At 45.3% G+C, this 24,335-nt stretch overlaps 1 protein-coding gene across 2 annotated transcripts in view; it reads right to left on the minus strand.

Annotated features, from left to right (window-relative positions):
* Positions 1-3,222: 3,222 nt before the first annotated feature.
* spata17 (spermatogenesis associated 17) overlaps positions 3,223-24,335 on the minus strand; it is a 65,779-nt gene continuing 44,666 nt past the window's right edge. For both annotated transcript variants that reach the window (XM_036962965.2, XM_036962966.2), the window contains exon 10: positions 3,223-3,476. In XM_036962965.2, coding sequence (XP_036818860.2) covers positions 3,396-3,476 — 81 coding nt within the window. In that variant the 3' untranslated portion in view covers positions 3,223-3,395. The remainder of the gene's footprint in view (positions 3,477-24,335) is intronic.

Raw genomic sequence — 24,335 nt, forward strand, 5'->3', positions numbered from 1 at the left:
GGACCTTTTCCTGTCTGTGGAACAATGACTGTGAGAACACACGCACGCACGCACACGCACACACACACACACGCACACACACACAAAGGGGCATTATCATAATCGCTGCATTGAAAGCCTTTGCTGTGGCCTCCTCAGAGACACAATGGAACAGGTGAGAAATGGCGCCTCCAACTGGAAACCTTTAACATGACATGAGACCAAAATACTTTCCAACCATTATTTTCCTTGAACTGATCTCTGATCTCTGATGACATGACTGGATCTGTGAAAGCGATGTAGTAGAACCCTGGGATTATTCGGCTCATATCAGATCCGTGATTACTAAAACGAAGGGAACAGAGGAAAAGGGAGGAGGGAAGATGGGAGGGGAGATGACACAGGAAACAGGAAGAACAGAGAAGGAACAGAGAGAAAGCAGGACAGAGGGAAGGAGGAGAGGCATGCGACGGAGGAGGATAGAGAGAGAGAGAGAGAGAGAGAGAGAGAGAGAGAGAGCATCGCGACGCCTGGGCTGTATCCGCATGAGAAATGTAATTACAAACGAGAGCGTGAGTGATCCTCAGCTCACCCACATCTGGTCTGGCATCTGGCAGCCAGCTCGTCTGTGCCCGCTGCCTGGTACTACCCACCCTAATGTTTCTGTCTACACGTCCATTAAGAGACCATTACAAAACGCTCCATCTCTCTCCTCACAGTCTACCACAGACCCAAGGGACTGGGAGGGACTTGGGAGAGAGAAGTTGGGAAAGAGAAGAGAGAGGGAGGGGAGAGAGAGAGAGAGAGAGAGAGAGAGAGAGGGAGGAGAAGATAGAGAGAGGAGAGAGAGACTTTTAAAAATGGTCCAAAGTCATTCACATTGCTCCACACAAACATGCTAAGTGCTTTCTATGGAGACTGAGACGCTGGGGCCTGAATGCTGTCTGATCAACACCCATCCATTAGCTGCTTTATAAGCCAGACTGGGGTCAAATATACATACTGTCACATATACAAATCTCAAAAACATGTCCACCTGGGTTAAGATAAATGTACAGGTCATTTCTGCTTGGATATCAAGATGGGATTTGACTGAGTGTGTGTCAGTGTGTCAGGGAATGTGAATGTGTGTGTTGGTGTGTGTGTGTGTGAGCGTGCTGCGCCTCCTATCTGCCAGGTCTGGCAGCTGTTACTGACAGCTCGATGGAGACCAGAGGAGGGCATGCAAATGACCCAGCATGAAAATTATCTCATCCCCTCCTCGACCCGCCCTTTGCCCCTCCTCGACCCAGCCTGATCACCGAAAATAGACTTGGAACTTCCGGAAGTCTGAAAAGATCCTGAGAAGGTGGATATTTCCACTTCCTCTGCACTCACAGAACAATAATAAAGACTCCTACCCAGCACCGGGCGTGAACTGGTGATGCTCAGAGCCAAAGCCTGCTGCTCAGACCACTGCATCACCACTGGTGGCAACACTCGAGTAATGACGTGAGAATAATTGATGATACTCGATGGTAAGAGCGAGTCATTTTCAATTATTTCCTTTCAAGCGTTTCTCAAACCACAGCCCTAACCTTAACCTTAGCAGAAACGATGCCTAAACTCTTAACCTTTGAGTTGGTTATGTTATAAACCTGTAACCACACGGAATTAAATAGATGTTCATCTATTTTTTTTGCCTTTACCTCCCTTATCTCACCTCATTTGCTCGCATCGTATATAGACTTGTTTCTACTGTATTATTGACTGTATGTTTGTTTTACTCCATGTGTAACTCTGTGTCGTTGTATGTGTCGAACTGCTTTGCTTTATCTTGGCCAGGTCGCAGTTGTAAATGAGAACTTGTTCTCAACTAGTTTACCTGGTTAAATAACATTTTTTTTTTAAAAATATGGTACCTACGAGATCGTGTTGCCTCACCCCGTCTCAGCCTGACAACAATGTTTTCCCTCCTCACCCTCTTTAACCCTCCCTGACTCAACCCATCTCTCTCGCTCCACAATCAACAGATTATCAACAGATTATCAACAGATTATTAACAGATTATCAACAGATTAATAACACAATATCAACAGATTATCAACAGATTATCAACAGACCACAAACCACTTACAAACCCTTAAAGATGATCTTACACACAACAAATGAATAACATATTGCATGAATTGGATTCATAACATACCGTACGGATTGCACAACAACAACAAGAACGGATGACGTGGTAGAGCATTGGATGACGTAGCACACTAAACACTTTTGGCTCGTGAGCACCACTTTTAAAACTACCGGTTGAAATTACACAAACGTTCTGGAGCATCACTTTAACAAACACTTTAGAAACTGAATGTGTCCGACAGGTGAGACGGGCAGGTGGGGTGGTGGGCAGGAAGGGTGTGTGCATGTGTGTGGACTGGAAGGTCAGGTGTGTCAGGAACGTGTGTGTGTGTGTGTCTCTGACGTTCTCCTGCTGTGAGGCTGCAGTGTGCTGAGACAGCCCGTCACTCCCCTGTCACACCCCTGACCCCGTATCCCTACACCCCCCTCCCTGATACACACACACAATAAATAGACCCCCCCTCCCCCCCAAACCAGCGTGCTTGGACTACACACTCATGCGCGTGCACATCCACATATAAAGACACACACACACACACACACACACACACACACACACACACACACACACACACACACACACACACACACACACACACACACACACACACACACACAGTCAGCACAGGCTGAGTTATTGGGAAGTGATGGACTAGGCCAGAGCACAACAATCCCTCTACTGAATCTCCAGATTACACACTGGTGCCCTGGACTCATCACCAGACAACACACACACGCCCAGACAGAACAAAGCACTCAGTATGAGGTGTGGAAATGAAATCAGGGAGCTATAGGCAGATGAGTTGCTCCACTCTCTCAAATTAAAGCACATTTATTTTGGGCCGCCGAGTGTGGCCCCGCTCTGTGGGAAAGCGTCCCCATTAGCCTGATTCCAGGATGGGAAGAATGAGCAGAGGGATGAGGTAGTCGGCTTTACGTGCTCATGTGCTGTGTGTGTTTGTGTGTTGGTTGACAGAATGAGGCGTTTCTTGGAAGAGAGAGGTGTGTGTGTGTGTGTGTGTGTGTGTGTGTGTGTGTGTGTGATTACATTGCTACTGTATAAAATGCATGGCATCATTATAGGATAAGTTGAACTTGAACATAGGTTGAAGAAAATGCTCATCATAACATTATGGCACATTTCTTGTGACCGTGAATTTAATTAACTTTGTGAATTTCCGTCCATATACAGTAAGACACACAAACGAAAAGGGATACAAGGGAATACAGTTACCAATACAAGTCCACACTTCTCAGTGTGATAATGTTGAGTTGAATTTTCTTACTGAACGATAGTTTCATACAATCTTCCCAGCGTTGGAGTAGAGGCGTCCAAATTTATCAAACACATGACAAGTGGTGAAGACTGTCTTGAATGGCTGGAGAGAGAGAGAGAGAGAGAGAGAGAGAGAGATGGGGGGAGAGAGAGAGAGAGAGATGGGGAGAGAGAGATGGGGGGAGAGAGAGGGGGAGGGAGAGAGAGAGAGAGAGAGGGAGGGAGAGAGAGAGAGATGGGGAGAGAGAGAGATAGAGAGAGAGAGAGAGAGATGGAGAGAGAGAGAGAGAGAGAGATGGGGAGAGGGAGATATGGAGAGAGATGGAGAGAGAGAGAGAGAGATGGGGAGAGAGAGAGAGAGAGAGATGGGGAGAGAGAGAGAGAGATGGGGAGAGAGAGGGGGAGGGAGAGAGAGAGAGAGAGGGAGGGAGAGAGAGAGTGAGAAGGAGAGAGAGGGAGGGAGGGAGAGAGAGAGAAGGAGAGAGAGGGAGGGAGAGAGAGCGAGAAGGAGAGAGAGGGAGGGAGGGAGAGAGAGAGAGAGAGAGAGAGAGAGAGAGAGGGAGAGAGAGAGAGAGTGAGAAGGAGAGAGGGAGAGAGAGAGAGAGTGAGAAGGAGAGAGGGAGAGAGAGAGAGAGAGAGAGAGAGAGAGAAGGAGAGAGAGAGAGAGAGAGAGAGAGAGAGAGAGAGAGAGAGAGAGGAGAGAGAGAGAGAGAGAGACAGAGAAAGAGAGAGGAAACACAAAGTTACTCACTTCCGGTTTTAGCGGTCGTCATCGAGGAGTAGCTATGAGAGATGTCAAAGTGGGAAATAACATAAATCTGTCATTATTCAGAAACATATTCAATGAAGCATTAAGTCCCCATACAGCATGTTCTCCTCATAAAGCCTGTGTGTGTTTCTGTGTGTGTGTGTGTGTCTTCGGCAGTGAATGCTCTTTTCATGAGTGATTGTGACAGGCCTGTCATCAGCCCCCCAAGCCTCTCACAGAGGGCATGGACGTACTGCTACAACACCCCAACAACCCAACACAGAACACAATAACTACACACACACAGACTCAGGAAAAAAAATTCATGCACACACACATACAGGGTTGGGGAGTAATGGATTCCATGGAATCCGTGACATGTAATAGATTACAAAAATACATAACTAGAATCTGCTACGTTACCAGCACAAATATTATAATCAGATTACAAATACTTTTGAAAAAGTAGATGATTACTTTTCAATTATTTTAAACTGCCTGTCATTGTTTTTGCGACCTGTGGAGAGCCAGTGAAAAATGCGCTCTTGCAACAGCTGCAGAGTACAGATCCCAGCCTATGGAATAAACGTTTGAGGGAGTTCCTCCCTTCTAAACTCTTCAGTGGTATTGTCCTCCATAACGTCAACAACAAGTTTCATTTAAGACGGCCACGAGTGGGGCTTCGGTTGCTCAATCTCCTTCGTGCTGATAAAGAAAATGTCCATAGGCCTAACGGACTTGCTCAAACTCGCACACTTTTGCTAGACTTCAACAGCTTATCGAGACATCAACGAGTCACCAAGCACAAAGGTAAACAATAGGCCTATTGTAAACGCAGCATTTGACGTGCATTCTTCACATACGGCTCTTTTCGGTACACTTAAAAAAAAGGTGCTATCTAGAACGTACTGTCAAAGGGTTCTTCAGCTGTCCCCATAGGAGAACCCTCTGAAGAACCCTTTTTGGTTCCAGGTAGAACCCATTCCACAGAGGGTTCTATATGGAACCCAAAAAGGGTTCTACCTGGGACCAAAAAGAGGTTCTCCTGTGGGGACAGCCGAAGAATCCTTTTGGAACCAAATAAAGCAACACCTCACGGCACAACGCCTCTCCCCCATGTGACCAATTTGTTGTGTTTATGTAATGACATGTATGTGGAACTGATAGATGCGCGCACACACACACACACACACACACACACACACACACACACACACACACACACACACACACACACACACACACACACACACACACACACACACACACACACACACCTGTTAATGTTTTTAAATTTATGTAAATTGTAAAGTGTTTTGTGTGTAATGTATTTTTGGTTATGTGTCGGACCCCGGTAAGACTAGTTGTCACTAATAGTTGTCCTAATAAATCTAAATCAAATATAGCCTAATTGTATTATTATATGTAGTAGAAAGTGATGGGTTAGAAGAAACATACATAACCAACCCATAAAGTTGAATTTAACATCCATATATGGCTATGTAACCTTTAACATTGATGTATCCTCCAATAGATGTCGTTCAAATGGTAATATTCATTTTTGTCTTCTTCTAATGCCTCTTAAGGGGAAAGTAATCTAAAAGTTACTGAAAGTAATTAAATTACGTTACTGAGCTTGGGTAATCCAAAAGTTGCGTCACTGATTATAATTTTGTAGTAACTGTAATGGATTACATTTAGAAAGTAACCTACCCAACCCAACCCTGCACACACAGACACTCACGCATACACATATACACACACACACACACCGATACAATCTGTCTCTCGCTCTCTACATCTCTCTGACCATGCGACCGCGTGTTCCTGTAGGAGCAGAACCGTAACATGGCCGTAACCTCTGGCGGTCGATGGCGCTATGGTCGGTGAGGAACGGTAGCAGAGTGGAGCGGCTGCTGAAACTAACCGGGCCCTTAATCACGGCTGTAACGGGCGAATTACCGGCAGCGGCAGCCCGCTAATGATGAATGCAGAGTCTCCGCTCAAACCCTGACCTCCTTTTCTGCTGCGCTGCAGAAAAGGCTGCCGGGGTATTTATAGCTGGGCCTGAGCCCACTTTACAACTGGCCTACATGCTAGGGAACACCACACTGCCAGGTAAGTGTGTGTATGTGTAGTTGTACGTGTCTGTAGGTGACTGTGAGAGTGTGTGTAGGTATATATATATAAATATATATATATATATATATGTATGTGTATGTGAGTTCCTGTGTAGTGACTGCGTGTGTGCATTTGTGTGTGTGTGGTCTGATGTCCATGCCATCCCCCGCCTCCACACACATACACACACACCAGAGAGTGACCTGGTGTGAACTCTGACCCCCTCGTCCAGGCCCTGTGATTACCCAGCAACCTTTGCAGCACGGCAGCGGCCACAACCCAGAACAAAGTGGCGCCTCGGAATTAGAGCTGGCCGCTAAGGGAAGGAGGGAGAGAGGGAGGGAGAGGGAGGGAGGGAAGGGGTTTAGTTATTTATTTCTATATGTAGTTAGTAGAAGTTGAGGAAGGACAAACTAATGTCAGAGACTGGGGCGCTGTGTACTTCCTGCTCTCGGGGTAAACATGTGATCGCCCTGTCACTCACACTCCATCGCCATGACAATCATCGCCATGCCGACCGACGCCTGGGGGGCGGGGACAAGCATGTCCTTGTAAACAGGAGCCCCCCTCCGCACACTGACACTAACGACGGAAGAGCAGTGCGCACACACACAAACACACACACACACATGTGCACACACACACACGCGCGCGCATGCTGTCACCACCAAATACATATATCCTCTGCAAACTGATCACACAGTGAAAACATCTAAGACAGATCTCTCAGTCAAAATCCCTTAGACATCAGAAACACACCCACGTCTTGGCTAGTAGCACGATGTGATCTTTGACTAACTTTGGGCTCTGAAAGGTCAATCACTAGATTACTAAGTGGATTTTGTTCCCGTTACTTGTGATGTGTGAAGCTGACCAAAGTGGCCAGTTTGGTGTCACTACGGTAATGTGTTTAATGTGCGTGTGGATGGAGTGCAGTAGACCGCATGTCAGTGTGTGTGGAGATATGTGCCATGCGGATGTGTGTGTGTCGGTGGAGAGTGTGTGTCAGTGCGTGTGCGTGGCCCCATCTCTCTGTGGTGTGGTAACCTGTGGGTAGTAGGCAGGGACTTGTCAGGCTGAGGCAGACGGCAGAGAGGACCATGACTGGAGCTTCGTGTGACAGCTTCCTTTGCACCCGGGTGCCCCGATCCCTCACGCACACACACACACACACACACACACACACACACACACACACACACACACACACACACACACACACAGCCACCAGAGCTGTGAAAGTAGGAAGAGAGACACAGCAACGCTCCTGGAATGCAACACAAACATAGGGGGAGGGGGGGTCAAAGTGTCATATCAATTTGTGGCTGTGGTGGCATTTCTTGAAGAGGCTAACCACTGTCACTTCAGTTTAGTTTAGCTTGACACTGTCTGTCTGTCCAGCTGAAGAACTGACCGCACACTGGAACACAGCTGATAAATCACTACTACAAAAGGCTTTAGTATACGGCTTTAACTTGCATTGTCCTATTCTTGGGTTGGGGCCATCCTCAATTCAAGGATAAAACACTTAAATATTCATTGAAAATGAATGACAGTTATCCTGAATTGGATTTCTATTCAACTCTCCGAATTTCAGTCATCTTGTCATTCGCTGCCTGTACTTCTCTGTGTTGTTTTTGGTTTGGCATAGGATAGGTGGTGTAGCCTAATGAGGGCTAAATGCTAATACCATGGTAACAGCATATTTTGAAATGATGAATAATGAGTATTTATTGTTTTTCAAAGGACTTCACGTTCGTGTGAGCCTGAGGTAAAGCCCTGACGTACTGGAACGGAAACCCGTAGGTTTAGGTCACCTCATCAGTCCAGAGCACTTTAACCAGACCCCTCCATTAACACCCTAGATATTGTTACCTCACGGGACCAGTGCTCTAACCAAGCATTTATCCTCTCTTTCACTCGATCCCTCCCGAGCTCCCTCCCCCTCCTCTCTCCCTCCAACTCAATGAGAAAAGACAGGGGAAAAAATATGAGATTGATTTATTTGCTTCAGTGTTCTTTGGGTTGAAGTTTTTTTCTCTCTCTCCCTTTCCACAAACTGAAACCAATTAGTGGGTCTAGCACTTGTAGTGTGGAATGTAGGTCGACCTGAGGAGTAATAAAAAACTATTGACTTTCGGTGACTGTAAGCGGCGTGAAAGGGGTGCCGCGGCCTTGTCCAACATGAAAAGAGCTCCATTAATTTCACTTATTTCACGAAGGGCCCTGTCAAGTCCTAATGCGTTCCGCACACTTCTAGCATTCAGACACCCTGACACCAGCCCCGGCCCAGCCAAAATGAGTTACTTTACTTCAACCACTCAGAGAGAGAGAGAGGGAGAGAGAGAGGGGGGGGAGAGAGAGAGAGAGAGAGAGAGCGAGAGAGAGAGAGAGAGAGAGAGAGAGCGAAGGAGAGAGTTGACAGAGTAATTTCTAATTTCCTGGTTGAGGCTGGAACTGAGGCCTTTCATACATGGCTAATTCTGCCTCAACCTCTCCCTCTTCATCCCTCTCTTCTCTCTCTTTCCCTCTACATCTCTCTCTTTCTCTCTCTCTCGCTCTCTCTCTCTCTCTGTCTGATTGCCAAGCATGTCCAGGACACTGTGAGACCAACGTGACACAATACAGAAAAGACGACACATTCTTTTGAGCATAACGCACGGGGCGTTCTCAGAACATTTCTCCTTTAAGCAGTGACATAACACACCTCTCGGATCGACTGCAGAATGTTGAGAGGCCTTAAAACAAAATGAACGTCTGGACGGAAAAACGGATCAAGTTCAGTTCAGTGCATGACAATGGTTCCTATGTGGCTATCATGACTAAAATGACTAAAATACAGGTCATTCTACCAAAACCAACCAGCTCCAGATTAAGGTTGCTCTTGCGGTAAATGGCTGATTTAATTTGGTTATCATGGACATGTGTTAACCTAGCCTTGGATATAGCTAAGGCTCATTTAACAAAGTTCTCAGAGTGTGTAGTTCAGAGGGCTGTAATCCAAGGTTAATCTATATCTCATCTCCTAGTCCCTGTTTAACTAAACCTGAATTAGGCCTTTCCCTGGATCTACATCTATCTAATCCGAGGCTGGGAGAGTGGGACGTCATTTCAGGGAAATGAGTCTATTTCACTGGCTTTAGCAAGTGTGTGTGTGTGTGTGTGTGTGTGTAGAGGAGGGTAGAGGCTATCTGCAGACAGAAACTAATCAGTGTGTATGAGATAAGAAAGCAGCCTTTATGGTGCATGGTAATCAGGCCTAACCCTGCCACGGCTATGCATAATCACTCACACGTATTCACATGATTGATGAAATATGCGTTTGTGAAATCCGAGCTGCCTTTGTTATCATCCTGCATTTTTCTCTCTCTTTTTTTTCTCTCCCTCTCTCTCGTCCACACCAGAGGGTTTCGCAGAGGGCCGAGCGAGGCGAGGAACGACACGACGGAGCGCCACACAAACAAGAAATTACACGCACAGCGAGGGGCCTTCGTAAAAAAAAAAAAACACAAAAAAAAACCCACACACCCACTTGTTTTTTTTTGTTGGTATTCCGTAATATATGAGATGCATGAGAAAACAAAGTCCTCTGAAGAAGTGAAAGAAGAAGAAGAGAGAGGAAGACGAAGAGAGATGAGAAGGCGAAGAAGGGCGGAAATAAAAAGAACATTAATTGTAATCCCCCCCCCCAACAGAAGTGTAAGACGGATAAGAACGAGATGAGAGAGGGAGGAAGAGAGACGGATAGGATTGATAGAGTTGTGTTCACTGACACGCGATCACATTAATGAGCAGACTGAAACAGAATACTAAACTTAAGTTACCGTCTCAGACCAAGACGCCCGTCTACAAACACATAGCAAATAACAATCCCAGTCACATTAAGCCCATTCCCTCATTGTAAAGCCTGTTCGCCCTTATTTCCACATGAAATGTGGTACTGATGTTTTAATAAAGGGATCACTGGTTAATTCTTTGACAAGACTAATTCCTCCACAAAATCCGGCCACTCTTTATGTTAGCTGTGTGGTCTAGATTAACACTGTGTTTTCCAATGTGAGCATCCCAGCTGATCTCAACATCGACAAGCGTGCTTTACTGGTCTACTGAAGCTAAAGATACACTCTTAGAGCAAAAGGTGCTATCTAGAACCTAAAAGGGCTCTTCAGGCTGTCCCCATAAGAGAACTCTTTGAAGAACCCTTTTTGGTTCCAGGTAGAACCTTTTTGAGTTCCATGTACTGTAGACCCCTTCACACAGAGGGTTCTACCTGGAACCAAAAAGGGCTTCTCCTATGGGGACAGCTGAATAACCCTTTCGGAAACCTATTTTCTAAGAGTGTACCCTCCGTGATGGGCGTTATTAAGGACAGATCCACAGACAGACAGTTAGCGCTGTAATGAGAAACAGAGAGACGGCTTGGTCTGGGCGCAACACGCCTGTCTACCCGCCCGTTCGCAACACACAGATTAAATATGCACAATTCCCATGCAAAGCAGGCGGCAGCGGAGGCGATGTGATCAGCCGTCTCCATCTAATCCCAACGCTGGGCTCTCTCAGCCAGGGTTAGCGGCCTCATTCGTCAACACACCTTTTAGCATGACACAATGGCCATTTGCAGCTGTAAGTGTTTGCGATTGCTTCCCCCCTAGTGTCAGTGTGTGTGTGTGTGTGTGTGTGTGATCAGATCTCATTCCATTCTACCATACGGAAGACACAGGTTCAACAGGATTCTGGTCACACACTAAAACAACAGCAATGTTTACCAGGCTGGGAATTACCAGGGATATCACGATACTTACTGCATTACGATTCTCACAATTCTATATGTACAGTATTATGAGTTGATACTGCGATTTTATTGCGATTCGATGTTCCAATAATTATTGCTCACCATATGTCTGCTGCGGAAGGAAAAGAGAGAGAGAGCCATGAGAAAACGAGTGTTGATCAGTCATGGAAATAACTGGTGAAAACAAATGGCCTCCCTTTTTAACAAGAAGATGGAGAACATGCTGTGTAGTTTTCATGCAGGTGCAAAAATAATATCCCGAAATGTAAACCGCATACATTTTTCCCCTATCACTAATAATAGTACATTTATTGCAATATCTAAACGTGGGAAATATAGGATGCCACAATGATAGAAACACTCTCATCTTGTGTCCGTATGACACAGGAAAAAATTGACACAATTAATGAGTGCTTTAAAAGAGAACAAATACGCAAGCAACGCAGCAAATACATGAAACATGGTTTGTTTTCTGTTTATTGTGACATGGATGTACTGTCTTTTCTCCTTGAGTGTTCAGAAGTGTGTACGTGTGTGTGTGTACCTGCATAGACTTGCTTAATATGTGTGCGTGTGCATGCTTGTGTATTGAATGGGCGTGTGTGTGTGTGCGTGTGTGTATGCATATGTGTATCCTGTCCACAACCTCCTGCATGTCTAGAACTAAAACAGCATCTACATTTTCTCTCTCTCTCTCTCTATCTCTCTCTCTGTCTCTCTCTGTCTCTCTCCATCTCTCTCTCTGTCTCTCTCTCTGTCTCTCTCCCTCTCTCTCTCTCTCTCTCTCTGCTGAACTCTGATCATAGACACAGTCCATATGAAGGCTGTCATGTTGCTGTTCTAGTGATGTGTCTGCTGCAGCAGAATGTGTGTCAGGGCCGGCCAGGGAGAGGGGATACAGACAGGCTAGTATTGTATGCTTCACTGGAGCATAGCCCTCTCACAGGCCTGCTGGCTCAATTAAAACACACCTAGTCTTATCCTTATGGCTCTGTTTTGCATCTACACTGGGTGAGATATCTCCCCTATCTAAATATACCTCCAACATCAAGTATATGACTTCCCCTCCAACAACCTGCTTTTATTCAGGAATTCACATGTTATTCTACAGCTAGTTTTGCGTATTTCGTACCATAGTATACGTAGCCATTTGGATTTCCATAGAATATGGGGTAAATTGCTTTTATGTACACTGAACAGAAACATAAACACAACACGTAAAGTGGTCCCGTGTTTCATTAGCGGAAAATAAAAGATTCCAGAAATGTTCCATATGCACAAAAAGCCCAATTGTTTCCATCCCTATTAGTGAGCATTTCTCCTTTGTCAAGATAATTCATCCACCTGACAGGTGTGGCATTTCAAGAAGCTGATTAAACAGGTGCACCTTGTACATGGGACAATAAAAGGCCGCTTTAAAATGTGCAGTTTTGTCACACAAGGAGAGAGCGCGCAATTGGCATGCTGTCTGCAGGAATGTCCACCAGAGCTGTTGCCAGAGAATGTAATGTTCATTTCTCTACCATAAGCCGCCTCCAACATTGTTTTAAGAGAATTTGTCAGTACGTCCAACCAGCCTCACAACCGCAGACCACGTGTAATGGTGTCGTGTGGGTGAGCTGTTTGCTGATGTCAACGTTGTGAACAGTTCCTCGTGGTGGCGGTGGGGTTATGGTATGGGCAGGCATAAAGATACGGACAACGAACTCAATTGCATTTTATCGATGGCAATTTGAATACACAGAAGTACCTTGAATAGATCCTGAGGCCCATTGTGAGGCACATTGTGAGTCCCATTTATTAAAGTTATCATCGAACAACAGCTGCATATCTGTATTCCCAGTCATGTGAAATCCATAGATCAGGGCCTAATTAATTTATTTCATTTGACTGATTTCCTCATATGAACTGTACCTCAGTAAGATCTTTGAAATTGTTGCATGTTGCGTTTATACTTTTGTTCAGTAAACAAAATGCTTCACCTTGAAAATAAATGTTGAGGGTGAATCTTCTCCGCGTCTATTAGTATATTACCGTGACGTGCTGAGTAAGGGCTATAAATTATTTAAACATTTTAATTGCAGCAATAACACCATGCCTAAATATATGTTAATATTTTGATGATCTGGCCTATTCAAATATCAACAAAATTGAAACAAGTGCATTCTAAAAATATATATTTGGTAATGGTAGATATGGTAGTGATTTTTGATCAAATTTCACAATGAAGATGATATTCTCAGCACAGATTGACAATGTTAGTTCTGTTTTTACATGGACCCATTTTAATATGACAGTGAAAGCTGTGATATGTATTCTACATGCTGCTGATGGCGGATCACTGCGTGTATAAAAACTGCATCCCGTGTCAGAGAGGGACCCCTTTTAAAGCACCAGGCAGCTATAACGCCTCTGGCCTCTCCTCCTCTCCTCTCCTCGTCTCCTGTCTCTGCCTGGTTACTCAGTATGCAAGTCTGGAGGGGGAAATGCTGACATAATGGAGAAGCGTGTGGGGTTAATTGATAAATATACGGGGAAGAGAAGGAAGGAACATGTCAGGGGAATGCTTTATTACACTGCCAATGAAGGAGTAGGGGAGTTTTACACCGCAGTAAAACCGTTATGGTGAATTAGCCCTCTTTCGTCTGCCCGGATGCTAATGTACATGGAGAGGCTGGAGAGAGGACTGGGGACGGGGTCGGATGGGGATGGACGGGACAGAGACACCGTCTCACACACGCACGCTCACAAACTTGGGCTAGACGATATGGCCAAAATATCATACCACGGTATTTAAAAGAAATTGGACAGTAAAGACAGTATTTGAAGGTATTGTGTTTTTTAATAATAAAAGTTTGCTTTAAAGATTTGCTTTATGAGTAGTGCGTGAGCCAAGGGTGGCAACACATACAAGTGATTTCAATGGATTTTCCGCCATTCTGACAACAAAGGAAAATGCCAGGGAGGACTTACTGTGACAGGGTAGGAACCAAAGTGTTGATAAGTGTTTCCTAGGGGACCCTATAATCTTTGGCTTTATTTACTATTTTCTCTTAGCTACTTCATGTAGCTAACATATTCATGCTTTGCATATTCCTCTTTGATTTAGAATATACTGTTGCACAAACAACATGCTGATTTAGGTCTACACCATCGCTGGTATTATCAGGCTGTATAGCTAATTACGTTTGCTCTGACTCAGTACATTTATTAGCTAGCTAGCTAGCCAGCTAACTAGCGATTAACATTAGTGGCTAACTAGATTTAGGCCCAACTTGCTAAGAAAAGACAAACTAGCTGTTTGCTGATGTAAGAAACACAAACTAATAGTGTCATTATAGAACGAGCAAAGTGAAAACAGCATTGTTGTCATCAACATTGTTGTATGCTCTGCATTGACCATGCAGACTGAACCCAAGAGTCTCGTGGTCGAGGAACAAACAAATGCGCTCCTTAAGTGACAGGGGGCGTGGCTTGGTCTGTGTGGAAAGCCGCATGGAGAGAGAGAGAGCTGAGAGAGATGAGAAGTAAACTATAAAAATGGATGTTACACACGGCGTATCACATTTAACAAAACAAACATTCAAATACCGTTATAGAAGGTAAATTCAAATCAATACCGCTATATGGTAAAATACGGTGTACCGCGCAGCCCAAAGCTCACACACACACACACAATACACACACTGCCCCCTCCCCGCCTCCCCATCCTTACCAGTGGCCTACTTTATTTTACTTATTAATGGCTCATAATGAATATCATTGGTATTTAAACACAGCTCGTGTATCACACACGTCACGTTGATGCATTACGCCCAGGATAATTAACAAGAGGAGGCCGCAGCAAATCGTCATCTTCAGATGAAACATTTTTCCCCCTGTCCTGTCCTGTCCTGTCCTGCCACAAGCCTGGAGCCTGGCTCCACAATTATGACCCTAATAAAATGTGTGGCTGGGAGGGTGGGGGGGCGCAAGAGGAGTGGGGTTGGAGGGGGACTAGAAAGGATAGAGGAGTAAAACAAGCAATTACTGAAGCAACGTTAACAACGGTGTGTGTGTGTGTGTGTGTGTGTGTGTGTGTGTGTGAGTGTGAGAGAGAAAGTGTGTGCGTGTGCATATGAAAGCATTTGTATGTGCCAGGTTATGTTTGTGTGTGTGTGAATCTGTGTGCGTGCGTGTATTTCTGTCTTTATATCAGCGCACGTGCGTTTGTGTGCGCATGCATGTGTGCATGTGTGCAAATGTTTGTGTCTAGCACTAGGCAGTGGGTCTAGGCAGTGGTGTAGAGGCATCAGTTGAGCGGGCTGATGGATGAAAGCCTAATGCGAGGGGAAGGAGAGGAGAGGCGGCCAGACGTGCCCACTACGTGCACTTCATTAGACACTGTAATTAGCCACCGTCCACCATTAGACAGCACTGGTGGTAAGAACGCTAGCTACCGTTAGCTTAACGTCACAACATCAAAGGCCAGGGAGAGGGCTGGGGATTGGGCTTGGGGATGCATTGGGTTAGAGGTAGGATATGAGCCTGGGCTAGACGTTGGAAACAGGGGCTGGGGCAAGGACAGGGGGACCCGGACAGGGAATGGAAGTTGGGCTGGGGATGGGATCTATGAGGCTGGGTACGCATTGGTATGAGGCTGGGTACGCAGTGCTATGAGGCTGGGTACGCAGTGCTATGAGGCTGGGTACTCATTAGTATGAGGCTGGGTACTCATTAGTGTGAGGCTGGGTACGCAGTGCTATGAGGCTGGGTACTCATTAGTATGAGGCTGGGTACTCATTAGTGTGAGACTGGGTACGCAGTGCTATGAGGCTGGGTACTCATTAGTATGAGGCTGGGTACGCAGTGCTATGAGGCTGGGTACGCAGTGCTATGAGGCTGGGTACTCATTAGTATGAGGCTGGGTACTCATTAGTATGAGGCTGGGTACGCAGTGCTATGAGGCTGGGTACGCAGTGCTATGAGGCTGGGTACTCATTAGTGTGAGGCTGGGTACGCAGTGCTATGAGGCTGGGTACGCAGTGCTATGAGGCTGGGTACGCAGTGCTATGAGGCTGGGTACTCATTAGTATGAGACTGGGGATATACAGGACTGTAACAGCAATATATATACATTTAGGAAAATACTAGACATACATTTTAATGATGTGATAGAGACGTAAGAAAGGGAAAATACTACTAATGCTGAGAGGGCAAACATATCAGGAATAGCTAATGAATCAGGAAAGATGAAATCTGAGTTACAGTGATGAGCAAGGGGGAAGGGGGGCTTGGTAAGGGCTGAAGGGGTGAGGGCGATTTGGGGAGACACCAGGGTTGAGGTTGTCCACTCTAGCAGCCCTCTGAGCCTGATACAGGGGTTGTGCTCTCCGTTTGCTGCCGGTGACACACGCGGTAAGCAAACACACTAATTACCAGAGAGAGAGAGAGATGGCGAGAGCGAGAGAGCGAGAGAAAGAGAGAGGGGACTTTCTACCCGTATCTCATATCGGTGACAGCAGCCTGACGTGGCAGAGCTGGGGACCTTCACTGACGATGACAGGAAATAATCATCATCCTCCTCATCATCATCATCGCCCTCCTCCTCATCATCATGGCTAGCATCACCAGGGGGATGAGAGGTCATTAGGTGAGCTGAGTGCTGTCACTGCAGAGCAGCAATCAACAGTGAGACAGCCACATGAGAGAGGGTAGAGATTGCGCTCACTGACACACACACACACACACACACACACACACACACACACACACACGGCGACGCAACCTCCACCGCAGGCAACAGAGACATGGAGTGTCTTGCCCTTTTAATTGATGGAGTGCAGTGGTGCCGTCTGTAGATTATGGAGTGTGTTGCCCTTTTAATTGTTGGAGTGCAGTGGTGCCGTCTGTAGATTATGGAGTGTGTTGCCGTTTTAATTGATGGAGTGCAGTGGTGCCGTCTGTAGATTATGGAGTGTGTTGCCGTTTTAATTGATGGAGTGCAGTGGTGCCGTCTGTAGATTATGGAGTGTGTTGCCGTTTTAATTGATGGAGTGCAGTGGTGCCGTCTGTAGATTATGGAGTGTGTTGCCCTTTTAATTGATGGAGTGCAGTGGTGCCGTCTGTAGATTATGGAGTGTGTTGCCGTTTTAATTGATGGAGTGCAGTGGTGCCGTCTGTAGATTATGGAGTGTGTTGCCGTTTTAATTGTTGGAGTGCAGTGGTGCCGTCTGTAGATTATGGAGTGTGTTGCCGTTTTAATTGATGGAGTGCAGTGGTGCAGTCTGTAGATTATGGAGTGTGTTGCCCTTTTAATTGTTGGAGTGCAGTGGTGCCGTCTGTAGATTATGGAGTGTGTTGCCGTTTTAATTGATGGAGTGCAGTGGTGCCGTCTGTAGATTATGGAGTGTGTTGCCCTTTTAATTGATGGAGTGCAGTGGTGCCGTCTGTAGATTATGGAGTGTGTTGCCGTTTTAATTGATGGAGTGCAGTGGTGCCGTCTGTAGATTATGGAGTGTGTTGCAGTTTTAATTGATGGAGTGCAGTGGTGCCGTCTGTAGATTATCTAGTGTGTTGCCCTTTTAATTGTTGGAGTGCAGTGGTGCCGTCTGTAGATTATGGAGTGTGTTGCCGTTTTAATTGATGGAGTGCAGTGGTGCCGTCTGTAGATTATGGAGTGTGTTGCCGTTTTAATTGATGGAGTGCAGTGGTGCCGTCTGTAGATTATGGAGTGTGTTGCCGTTTTAATTGATGGAGTGCAGTGGTGCCGTCTGTAGATTATGGAGTGTGTTGCCGTTTTAATTGATGGAGTGCAGTGGTGCCGTCTGTAGATTATGGAGTGTGTTGCCCTTTTAATTGATGGAGTGCAGTGGTGCCGTCTGTAGATTATGGAGTGTGTTGCCGTTTTAATTGATGGAGTGCAGTGGTGCCGTCTGTAGATTATGGAGTGTGTTGCCCTTTTAATTGTTGGAGTGCAGTGGTGCCGTCTGTAGATTATGGAGTGTGTTGCCGTTTTAATTGATGGAGTGCAGTGGTGCCGTCTGTAGATTATGGAGTGTGTTGCCCTTTTAATTGTTGGAGTGCAGTGGTGCCGTCTGTAGATTATGGAGTGTGTTGCCGTTTTAATTGATGGAGTGCAGTGGTGCCGTCTGTAGATTATGGAGTGTGTTGCCCTTTTAATTGATGGAGTGCAGTGGTGCCGTCTGTAGATTATGGAGTGTGTTGCCGTTTTAATTGATGGAGTGCAGTGGTGCCGTCTGTAGATTATGGAGTGTGTTGCAGTTTTAATTGATGGAGTGCAGTGGTGCCGTCTGTAGATTATCTAGTGTGTTGCCCTTTTAATTGTTGGAGTGCAGTGGTGCCGTCTGTAGATTATGGAGTGTGTTGCCGTTTTAATTGATGGAGTGCAGTGGTGCCGTCTGTAGATTATGGAGTGTGTTGCCGTTTTAATTGATGGAGTGCAGTGGTGCCGTCTGTATATTATGGAGTGTGTTGCCGTTTTAATTACAGTGTGTTTTGCCGTATACAGATGTAAAATCTAAATTGGAGCCAATTCGCTACAGCAGGAACATCAAATCAAATTGGTCACATACACATGGTTAGCAGATGTTATTGCGAGTGTAGTGAAATGCTTGTGCTGCTAGTTCCGACCATGCAGTAATATCTAACAAGTAATCTAACAATTTCACAACAACTATCTAATTCACACAAATCTAAAGGGGTGAATGAGAATATGTACAGTGCCTTGCGAAAGTATTCGGCCCCTTGAACTTTGCGACCTTTTGCCACATTTCAGGCTTCAAACAAAGATATAAAACTGTATTTTTTTGTGAAGAATCAACAACAAGTGGGACACAATCATGAAGTGGAACGACATTTATTGGATATTTCAAACTTTTTTAACAAATCAAAAACTGAAAAATTGGGCGTGCAAAATTATTCAGCCCCTTTACTTTCAGTGCAGCAAACTCTCTCCAGAAGTTCAGTGAGGATCTCTGAATGAATCAATGTTGACCTAAATGACTAATGATGATAAATACAATCCACCTGTGTGTAATCAAGTCTCCGTATAAATGCACCTGCACTGTGATAGTCTCAGAGGTCCGTCAAAAGCGCAGAGAGCATCATGAAGAACAAAGAACACACCAGGCAGGTCCGAGATACTGTTGTGAAGAAGTTTAAAGCCGGATTTGGATACAAAAATATTTCCCAAGTTTTAAACATCCCAAGGAGCACTGTGCAAGCGATAATATTGAAATGGAAGGAGTATCAGACCACTGCAAATCTACCAAGACCTGGCCGTCCCTCTAAACTTTCAGCTCATACAAGGAGAAGACTGATCAGAGATGCAGCCAAGAGGCCCATGATCACTCTGGATGAACTGCAGAGATCTACAGCTGAGGTGGGAGACTCTGTCCATAGGACAACAATCAGTAGTATATTGCACAAATCTGGCCTTTATGGAAGAGTGGCAAGAAGAAAGCCATTTCTTAAAGATATCCATAAAAAGTGTCGTTTAAAGTTTGCCACAAGCCACCTGGGAGACACACCAAACATGTGGAAGAAGGTGCTCTGGTCAGATGAAACCAAAATTGAACTTTTTGGCAACAATGCAAAACGTTATGTTTGGCGTAAAAGCAACACAGCTGAACACACCATCCCCACTGTCAAACATGGTGGTGGCAGCATCATGGTTTGGGCCTGCTTTTCTTCAGCAGGGACAGGGAAGATGGTTAAAATTGATGGGAAGATGGATGGAGCCAAATACAGGACCATTCTGGAAGAAAACCTGATGGAGTCTGCAAAAGACCTGAGACTGGGACGGAGATTTGTCTTCCAACAAGACAATGATCCAAAACATAAAGCAAAATCTACAATGGAATGGTTCAATAATAAACATATCCAGGTGTTAGAATGGCCAAGTCAAAGTCCAGACCTGAATCCAATCGAGAATCTGTGGAAAGAACTGAAAACTGCTGTTCACAAATGCTCTCCATCCAACCTCACTGAGCTCGAGCTGTTTTGCAAGGAGGAATGGGAAAAAATTTCAGTCTCTCGATGTGCAAAACTGATAGAGACATACCCCAAGCGACTTACAGCTGTAATCGCAGCAAAAGGTGGCGCTACAAAGTGTTAACTTAAGGGGGCTGAATAATTTTGCACGCCCAATTTTTCAGTTTTTGATTTGTTAAAAAAGTTTGAAATATCCAATAAATGTCGTTCCACTTCATGATTGTGTCCCACTTGTTGTTGATTCTTCACAAAAAAATACAGTTTTATATCTTTATGTTTGAAGCCTGAAATGTGGCAAAAGTTCAAGGGGGCCGAATACTTTCGCAAGGCACTGTACATATAAATATATGGATGAGCGATGGCCGAGCGGCATAGACAAGGCGCAATAGATGGTATGAAATATAGTGTATACACATGTGATATGAGTAATGTAAGATATGTAAACATTAAAGTGGCATTATTTAAAATGACTAGTGATCCATTTATTAAAGTGGCCAGTGATTGGGTCTCAATGTAGACAATGACTAAGAAGAGTGCAGGAAAGTTCTCCTGCAACAGAGTGATCAAATGAAGATCCTACTGGAGAAGAGATGGGAGAAATGGCACCCACACAACCTCACTGACCCAGACTAGGAGGGTTTGGGAAAAAGTAGAAGATTTCATGGACTGTAAGGAATATGGATCAATAAAGTACTCTTCCTTTTCTTTTGATACCAGAAACAAATGAATATATGGCAGAACATGGAGGGCTTGGGGTACGTGGATAGCTCCCCTAAAATAACAATCACTTTTATACAAGACTGTTGAATGAGTTCAAATGGGTTCGTTGACATAGAAATACCAAATAGAAATCTGTTTTATTTTGAAAAACTGGCTTCAGTCAGCCTAGGCAAACTACACCTATGTTAAAAAAAGAGAGCCCAACAAAAGAGTAGCTTCAATCCAACAGGGTCATTTCCTCAGCCCTGGTTGCTCTCAGAACAGTTGAGTTAGTGGGGTGAGTTAGTGGGGTGATTTAGTGGTATGAGTTAGTGGGGTGAGTTAGTAGGGTGAGTTAGTGGGGTGATTAAGTGGTATGAGTTAGTGGGGTGATTTAGTGGTATGAGTTAGTGGTATGAGTTAGTGGTATGAGTTAGTGGGGTGAGTTAGTGGGGTGAGTTAGTGGGGTGAGTTAGTACTGTGAGTTAGTAGGGTGAGTTAGTACTGTGAGTTAGTAGGGTGAGTTAGTAGGGTGAGTTTGTGGTCTGAGTCAGTAGGGTGAGTTAGTAGGGTGAGTTAGTAGGGTGAGTTTGTGGTCTGAGTTAGTGGGGTGAGTGCTGTAGAATGTGTAGGTGTAAAGGTCACTAGCCATGAATCAGAGATACTGTAGACAGAGCCACAGTGGATCTGCTGAAATCCTGCTGCATCTCCTCTTTTATCTACCTGCTGCATTCAGATAAATCACCCTGCCTGCCTGCTCCCTGGGTTAACGCATGCTAATCTGGGGAAATAACACTGATCGAGGTTTGTGTGTGTGTGTGTTTCACACACATGCACAAATACACACACAAAGAGAGACGTGCGAATGCATGCACGCACGTGCAAGCACACACACACACACACACACATCACACAGAGAGAAGAGGTAGTAAGAATAAAGAGAGAGCGAGAGAGAATAGAAAAATGGGTATAATTTAATCAGAAATGCACTTGAAAATCACCATATCCATCATTATCTTCTCCTCAGTCAATGGGAGAGGAGCGCAGGCCGATAGAGATTCATTAGACAGCCAGGTAGGTGTGTGTGTGTGTGCGTGCGAGTGTCTGTTTCACTGTGTGTATGAAAGCATCACTGTGTGTGTGTGTGTGTGTGTGTGTGTGTGCGCGCAGGCTCTCTCTGACGCCACCTCATTGGTAAGCAGGAGAGGTAGGCAAAAAGCAGGACATTCATCACGCGCCAGACGAATGACAGAGGATTACTAGTTAGACAGTGTAATAAGCACCATCTAATTTCCTCTTTAGAATCAATTTATGTTTCCCAGCTTGGGATCATCATCATCATGGGAAAAAAGCTTCCCTGCTGAGAAATGAAGGAGTCAAAAAAAGCCCTTTTCCATAAGAGGTAGAAGTAGAGGCAGAATGGAGTGAGGTAATGACTTGGTGGTTTCTGATTAAACTGTGAGTGGTATCTTCACTTCCTCTGTCTGGGTGAAATAGGACTGTTGAGTTTTCCTCAGAGAGTATCAGAGAACACAATCTGACCAGAGTAGGCCTCCAATGGCCAGACCAAACGGCCAAGTGTGAGCCATGTGTTTCTATGATAGCTTCATACTGTATGTTCAGTTGAGTCATACACTGTCAGTACATTCACATTGAGCACTTACCATGATTGTACCTGTGTTTTTGGGGAAACAGGATTTCGTTGCAACACAACTGAAGTGAGAGACAGTGTGACTAGAATATTACAAGCTAGACCTCCAAGTAGCCAGCTATGTGGTCACATTCACAACAAACGCAGTCTGTCGGAACAGTGGTCTGTAGTTGTGATCACTTACAAAACCTAAAAAAAAAAGTCTGAATTCAAAAAGTGTGTGCGTGCGTGTCCGCGTGTGCGTGCGTGTGCATGCGTGTGCGCGCGTGTGCGTGCGTGTGTGCTCCCTGATCCAGTCAAAGCGCTGCGTCTCCTCCATGCCGTGTGTTAGTGTGTGTTAATCAGCGGTGGGGTGCTAGCTCTCCAGCAGGCTAACTGATCGGGCCAGCCTGTGGGCTCACAATAACAACAACAACGACAAAACAACAAACAGAAACACACACTCCCCCAGTCACCTCTAAAGTTAGAGAGAACAGACCGAGCGAGAGGGAGATAGAGAGAGAGAATATTGTTTATTTCACTTGTGTTTATCCATTTCACTTGCTTTGGCAATGTAAACATGTTTCCCATGCCAATAAAGGCAATTTAATTGAATTGAGATAGAGAGAGAAAGAGAGAGAGAGAGACAGAGAGGACAGAGAGAGAGAGACAGAGATAGAGAGACAGAGAGAGAGAGACAGAGAGGACAGAGAGAGAGAGAGAGAGACTGTCCTCTATGTCTCTCTGGCTCTCTCTCTGTCTCTCTCTCTCTGTCTCTCTCACTCTGTCCTCTCTGAGTGAGAGAGACAGAGAGAGAGAGAGAGAGAGATAGAGACAGAGAGAGAGCCAGAGAGACAGAGAGGACAGAGAAAGACAGTGAGAGAGACAGATTGCAGAGAGACAGAGTGAGAGAGACAGAGAGAGAGAGACAGAGTGAGAGAGACAGAGACAGGGAGAGAGACAGAGAGAGAGAGACAGAGGACAGAGAGAGAGAGAGAGAGAGAGAGAGAGAGAGAGAGAGACAGAGAGGACAGAGAAACAGAGAGGACAGAGTGAGAGAGACAGAGAGAGAGAGAGAGCCAGAGAGACAGAGAGGACAGAGAGAGAGACAGTGAGAGAGACAGAGAGACAGAGTGAGAGAGACAGAGAGGACAGAGAGAGACAGAGTGAGCGAGACAAAGAGAGAGAGACAGAGAGAGAGAGACAGAGAGAGAGAGATAGAGAGTGAGAGAGAAATAGACCAGTCCCCTGAACCATAAAATACACCCACATCAAAACATATTCCCAAAATGCCTTTTAACCTACACCAGGTGTTTGTTACCAAACTTTTTGGCCCACGACCTCATTTTGATATCGGACAGTTCGCGCGCCACCAACCACGTGAAAATAATAATGTAATTAATGTTGTTTTTTTTTATACGGGGGCTATGGCAGTCAATCGAAAAACATTCCAGCAGTATTTCTGATTGTCTAACTCACCATCAGATACTTTTAATGTGGGTCTATGGAGCTCTAGAAAGGAATTCCGAGTTGGATGACCGTTCCAAACCATTTTTCCCAGTCAGAGCCTGTTTTTTTTTCCAGTTGTCTTGAACGCACTGAAGTCGGAAGTCAGAGTTTTCCGAGCACCCAGGTCCTAGTTGTTTTGAAAGCGGCATTAAGGTTCAGAGGGAGATGGCAGGGTATTTATTCCCTTTGAGTCAGGAAACTCCTCCGTAGTGACCCGGGAATGCGTTGTCTGCAGCATTAGGTCACATGACAGCTCGATCAGCTGTTCAATTTCACTTACTGGCATGTCAACTGAGCCAGGATCACAGTCAAGGGGATTGGGAAGTAGGCCCCAAAGTCCTCTTCCAAGCGCTGGAGGTGAGCAGTCATCACACGTGTGGGACACGTACTGATGCTGTTGTCTGTTAGAAACATGCACAGCCGAGGGAAAGGGGGCATTGTTGGCTTTTGAAAGACTCTCTCTCCAATA

This window comes from Oncorhynchus mykiss, chromosome 25 (assembly GCF_057628025.1).
Source record: "Oncorhynchus mykiss isolate SJ-2025 chromosome 25, ASM5762802v1, whole genome shotgun sequence".
Lineage (NCBI taxonomy): Eukaryota > Metazoa > Chordata > Actinopteri > Salmoniformes > Salmonidae > Oncorhynchus > Oncorhynchus mykiss.